Source organism: Etheostoma spectabile, chromosome 3, assembly GCF_008692095.1.
Source record: "Etheostoma spectabile isolate EspeVRDwgs_2016 chromosome 3, UIUC_Espe_1.0, whole genome shotgun sequence".
In the NCBI taxonomy this organism is placed as follows: Eukaryota; Metazoa; Chordata; class Actinopteri; order Perciformes; family Percidae; genus Etheostoma; species Etheostoma spectabile.
In genome coordinates, this window is record NC_045735.1 from 6,025,425 (window position 1) to 6,031,741 (window position 6,317).

At 41.0% G+C, this 6,317-nt stretch overlaps 1 protein-coding gene across 13 annotated transcripts in view; it reads left to right on the top strand.

The window, feature by feature from the left end:
* Nucleotides 1–6,317, top strand: part of pax3b (paired box 3b) — a 26,391-nt gene continuing 20,074 nt past the window's right edge. For 3 of the 13 annotated variants that reach the window (XM_032504986.1, XM_032504958.1, XM_032505012.1), the window contains exons 1-4: nucleotides 3–507; nucleotides 1,033–1,268; nucleotides 1,504–1,633; nucleotides 2,099–2,242. In XM_032504986.1, coding sequence (XP_032360877.1) covers nucleotides 423–507; nucleotides 1,033–1,268; nucleotides 1,504–1,633; nucleotides 2,099–2,242 — 595 coding nt within the window. In that variant the 5' untranslated portion in view covers nucleotides 3–422. Of the gene's footprint in view, nucleotides 508–1,032; nucleotides 1,269–1,503; nucleotides 1,634–2,098; nucleotides 2,243–2,582; nucleotides 3,116–6,317 lie in introns of those variants that run through there. The other 10 variants (XM_032504932.1, XM_032505003.1, XM_032504968.1 and 7 more) reach the window with 6 other exon arrangements.

The window sequence follows — 6,317 nt, forward strand, 5'->3', positions numbered from 1 at the left end:
GCTCCGCTACTTTTGACTGTCTCTTCTCACTTTGAACCAGTGTCAACAAACAACAACAATATTTTCGTCTTTGCAGCGTCGTCTTGGCAAACCACATTTCGAAGAGCCCAAATACTGGCGAAAAACACGGAGAAGACTAAAAAACTAAGTTGTATCAACATCAAAAAAAATTAATTTTCTTCTTCTTTTTTTTTTTGTCGTCACATTTGACTCCTCAGAGGGTTGTGGCTGTCCCGGGATACACTGGTGCTCGGCTGTAGCCCGGGTGCGGATAACTAAGGCTAACCGAGGCTAACCTTTCTGGAAGCTTCCTCACAGGAGACACGGCGATTTCAACGACGACCTCCTGCTGCAAACTCGGTGTTGGAGCAACCGCCTCCCCGTTAGGAGGAGGTTTCGTTAGTCACTGGGGTGTTGGAGGTATGACTGCGTTGGCGGGGTCAATACCCAGGATGATGCGACCCACGCTGGCTCAGAACTACCCCCGCAGTGGCTTCCCACTGGAAGGTAAAGCATCACACTGCCAACGGAAGGTTACCCTGGTAGTTGACGGAAGATATGTGGGTTTCAGCGCTAGTTAGTCGAACGTCAACATTACTTTTTATGTAGCCATAACCTCACATCCATTTTTTCCTCGGTTAAGGTATTTCACTGTTTATTTCTCAAAGTTTTTGGGTGTAATTTGAGCAACTTTTTGCAAACTTGTTTGCAAGCTAATAGCCTATGAAATAGAGGCTATTTAACTGTTAAATAATAATAATTAAACAACAATAAAATATTATGCTTCGTCTGTAGGCACCATGTTAATGTTTAATGGGATAGCCTACATTTACAAATGATGTTTGCAACCGTATTTATTGTCAGCTGTTTGTGGAGCAGTAAAAATGAAAACGACTGCTTCATATTGTTATTGGTGTATTTTGTTACATTTGGGGTCAGATGAAACTTTACTTCCCCTGGTGTTGTGTAACCTGTAACAACATGCACTAGATCCCTTTGGTGACTCCTTCGTTTCATATTTTGATTACATAGTGTCTACCCCGTTGGGTCAAGGCCGTGTGAACCAACTCGGAGGAGTTTTTATTAATGGCAGACCATTGCCCAACCACATCCGACATAAAATCGTGGAGATGGCCCACCACGGCATCAGGCCGTGTGTCATCTCCCGTCAGCTCCGGGTCTCCCACGGCTGCGTGTCCAAAATCCTGTGCCGGTACCAAGAGACGGGCTCCATCAGACCCGGGGCCATCGGTGGCAGCAAACCCAAGGTATGGACCGGAGAAAGCAGATCAGAGGCTCCTGTATGATATCTGTAGCCTCTTTGCAGAGCATGTAGGCTATGGGTCTGAACCCTTTTAATATAAATTCACACTTTGTCTTATTTTTAACAAAAACCTTGAGTTGTTGATTTTTTAGGTTATAGCATGTAAATGCAATGTATGCACTGTGCCCCAAGGGCCACAACAACGTGAATAAACACTGCGACTTTTCTGACCTTTGAAGCAGGGAACAACGCCGGACGTAGAGAAGAGAATAGAAGAATACAAGCGGGAGAACCCGGGTATGTTTAGCTGGGAGATTCGGGATAAATTACTGAAGGATGGGATATGTGACCGCAACAACGTTCCTTCAGGTAATAAAAGGCAGTTGTGGATTAATTGAAATATTATTATTATTATTATTATGATTAGGCTTTTATAATATATTTGATTTGACATTTCTTCGTGTAGCCTGGTAATCGTTCTATTCTTTTTAATTTCTTCATATTTTATAAATTTAAACTTCGTCCACAACATGTTATCATAGACATACTCGAAAATGTTTTATACATTCGAAAAACAAGTAAATAAAGTAAAACAAATATTTTCCCCTATAACAAATCTACCGTTTCTTTCAGTGTTTTAATTTTAAGAGACTTTTGACAACTTAATATAGCCCATAGGATTTCTTTTTTTTAAATTTCAGATCAATTAGCTTTTTTGTCACATTAAAATAAAAGTGCCAATTATTTCAAATTAAATAGCCTATTTTGTGAATACGTTTTCTTTTGTTGCATTTCTATTTTTGTAATTTCTACTTTTCTAACGAACTTTTGCAGTGAGCTCCATCAGTCGCACCATGCGGAGTAAGTTCGGGGGGAAAGGCGACGAAGAGGAGGATGAAGAGGAAATCGAGAGGAAAGAGTTGGAGGAGAACGACCGGAGGGCCAAACACAGCATTGAAGGCATCTTGGGAGACAGATGTGAGTGAACTGCTGGAGTGATTGTGGCTCGTGTAGAAGAAAAAAAAGTTGGCAGTTAACTTTAGCTGGTGTTATCTATCTCATATCCGTGACCCCCACACACATAAGAGCGCAGTGGAATCATGTTTGATCAGATACTGATCAGTGAGCCCATAAGGAAGGAATGTCATTATAATTGTTATTTATATAATTGCTAAACTGTCTATTTAAAATGTACTTTGGGAACATTAGTAGCGACAGTGAAGACGTAACGGACTATTTATCCACCTATAGGTCTATTATCTAATTGTGATAATCTCCAGTGACTTAAATTATAGAGGGATTCCTTCCCATTTCGCAGGGTGACTTCAAGAAATCGGTGAAACACTATCAGGCCCCTCCAACCTGTTGATTGCTTTGGAGTAGGGTGTAAAGGAGAATGCTTTTCCTTAGTCGTGTAACGAGACTCACTGTGGAGTTTTAGCATGCTGTAAAGTTGTTGGCTGGGGGTGAAGAGTGTGTGTCGTCCTTTGTTGGGAATTCTTTATCGACCATATCTCTCCAGCTAATGCTTTTTCCCATGAGGCCATACCGTAAATCAAACAGCAGGTGATGGCTTTGTGCGGGAAAGGAGAATGTGGAGTGCGGGTGTGTATGTTCAGCAGTCGTTTAAAAGCAGTGTGGATGAATAACAGCAAGTCTGCATATTAGGATGCACGTATTTTAAAACTAATTTAATTCTTCTGGATTAGAGAAGCCGTCCACAACATTATAAATGATTCCACGATATTTGAGTGATAGTTGCCTTATTAAATTGTACGTGGTAGTTGGCTATTGTTTTATGCAACAAATCAATTTGTATTTGTTTTAATAAACAGCGTTTAGAGGGACCTCCTGCAAAAGCTATTCAGACAAATCATATGTTTTATTTAACACGTGAAATTCATTCAAGTGCAGTTTAAGTTTCTGCAATTTCTTAGGGATTTAATCGAGGCCGAATAGACTGAAACCAAATTCAAAGTGTTTTTCGAAACAAGTGACATCAGATATGTCCTGTTTGTTAAAAAAGAATCCCTTCCTACTAACAAAGACTCTTACAGATTTTACAGTCTCTGAGTCACATCTTGTTTAAAACCGCATGAAGTTGTATAGGCTGTGTTGCAAGCCAAGGAATATAATATATTTCTTCGTCTCATTTCAGTGTCACAGACAGCAACAGCAGCACAATTGTAAATTTAAAAGCGGTTTGGGGCTCATTATACAGCTACATTAGACCTAGTAAGCCTATTTTTAATGTCATTACTTTACTTTTTTGCCTATACGTCATTAGTGTGGAAATTCGAAACGCTTTAAATTGGTACTTTCCAAATTATTAAAACCTCCATGATCAGTCGTCTTGCCAGTGAGTTGTTTGGAGAAACAAAACTGTGCTTGTCATCACTTACTGGATGCAACCAATTTGATAATTTTTCTTTCCACGTTGGAAAAATGAATTACACTTTTCAGTGGGCTCAATGTGTGACAGCTAAATTGAAATGGGGCAATGCAATTCCGGGAAAAAACCCTGGAGGTGATTGGACAATTCACTCTCAGTCCAACTTCAGAGCTCGCGATATTGTAGCCTTTAAAGTTAAGAAAGACACATATTTTATGTTTTAGCACTTTAATAAAATAGATAGCCTACCAAATGATCTATCACCCCCTAGGCTAGCACCAGAGATTAAACGACTCCCAACATGAGTTGTTCAAACAGTTTCCATCTCTTTTCTGTTCACTTTTTAAAAACAGTTTAAGCAGCGAAATGTCAACACGTAGCTAGCCCACCATTTCCCTGTAAGCACCTTCTTCGTCAAATAGGGGAGGAGAGATACAGGACTCATAGTCTGAGGAGACAAAATGTCCCCCAGATGAGTTGATCAAACATTTGTTCAACGGTTTCCAACTCCTCACAAAGACACGCCTCGCGCGCACAACGGGACGCTCAAGGATGAACTTGGGAGACAAAGACGCGAGAGTCTATTTGGGGCTCACGCTTGGGCTGCGCGCGGACAAAAGGCCAGCTTGGAAACAGCTTTGGCCGTCGCTAAAGAAGAAGGCAACCTGTTTATAATTCAGTTGGAGAAAAAGCTTCTCCACAGAAAAGGCCGACAAAACACACTATGAGGCCGCAATGAAGGATGAATTATTCAGGGAGCGCTCCGGCCCGTTCATCGAGAGAAAATGGCCGTTTTCACCTACAAAATGTTTCCTTTTTGGGGTCGGTTAAAGAAGCCCACTGCCCTTCACAATGACAATTGAGGCCTCTGAAATCCACTCACGTATTGCCCAAAGATGCGTGCTCGCCCCCAAAACCTGCGCAGTGTGCGCGCACAATTACGCATTGAAAACTTCCCCTCGATAATACCTGTAGCCTACTCTTTTCAAAGTAAAATGGGTAATGCGATTTGTTTTGATAAAGGCGCACCCAACCCTCTAAACTAACCATCTAATTCTCTGCGGGGTCTTTCTATTAAAAAAAACACACAGGCCAACATTTTCGGAGTTTTTGTTTCTTCTGACGTCAGAAAACCTTTTTGCTTTCCTTTTGCATTTGTAATGTCAGCGCTTTAAAAATAAAAGGCAACATTGTCTGATTCAGCAGATTTTGATTCCCGTGTTTATCATAATATTCAGTCTGACAAAACAAAGAGGCTTCTCCGCCTTGAAGGATGACGCTAATAATCCCGAGCCGTCTCCAGCCTTTAATTTATGATCCATTATTGATTCTTTGATGAATCTCGGCCTTGCCCCCTCGAACATTAATAATGTCTTTTAAATGATGTCGATATTGTGCTATGTCCCATTTAATGACGGGGGGAGTGTATTAAAGAGTTATTTTGGTGAATGGGAACCAATGTTCTCCCCGGAGAGCCCCGGTCTGGCCCGGAGCGCAGCTCCACAATGGGGGCCACGGCCACCCGTCCTGCACTGCGCACAACTCCGAACCCCCCCCCACCTCTCCCCACGCCTCCACCTCCTTCTCCACCACTTGCTCCCCAAATCTCTTCAAGCAGATTAAATCGACTCTTTTATTTCATCTCACTTTCATCTGGAGAGCCACACCGCCCCTCTCTCTCTGTGTCCTTCGCTCTCTCTGTGTTTCTCTCAGCCTGCGGCGCACAGCTCGTTTCATATCTGACTCCATCCTCCAGAGCGCACAAAGGGAAGTCAGTCCAGTTCCATAACGTTTCCAATTATGTTCTTTATTAACCGTTTGCGGTTTGATTCTAAATGTATTAAGTTACGATTTCAAAATGGCTTACCTATAAAACATTACAGTAAATCTGATAAGTTGCTGATTCTGATTTACAAGTTTCATTTGTTATTTCGGCCACCACCTTTATCTACAGTATATACTTGTGAAGTTGTCTGCTCTGAAACAACACAGATTTGTTGTAACTTTTCAATACAAGATAACTTGAGTTAATTTATATTAACAGCGAAAGAAATGACGCCAAATTTCTAAATAACAGCATTTTATTTTCAAATACCTGTTGGCTACTTTTCTGACTTTCTTGAATTATGGCTTGAGAGCATTAATATCTGGCCAAAGGTGACAGTTATTTTAAAAAGGCACTGCAGCCTGCAAGTTGCTCAATTAATTAAATATTGAATGGTGATAATTCAAATGTAATCCAAAGGCGTATCTTTTGACATTGCAATATAAATTCAACCACATTTTCTTTCTGAATTCCTATTTAATAAGTATAAAGTTAAACACAGAAAGAAATTCCTACTGAAAAACCCGTCCTCCTCCCCATGTTCTATTTAATATTTATATATCTGGCAGTAACATTGGCCCTCCAGGCCTTTTTCTCCCAGCGTCATAGTAATTAACCCAGGAGACAAAGTTAATGATTAAAAGACACGGTGTCCTTGACTCCTCCCTTCTCCTGCTTCACATTTTCACAGTATATCTTTTAGAGTCCATACTTTGTTAGGTGAAATTAGCCAGATAATACAGAGGAGCCTTGTTGAGGGCTGATACATTCCCATTTAGGCTGGCCATGTGCACTCACACACACACACACACACACACACACACACACACACACAC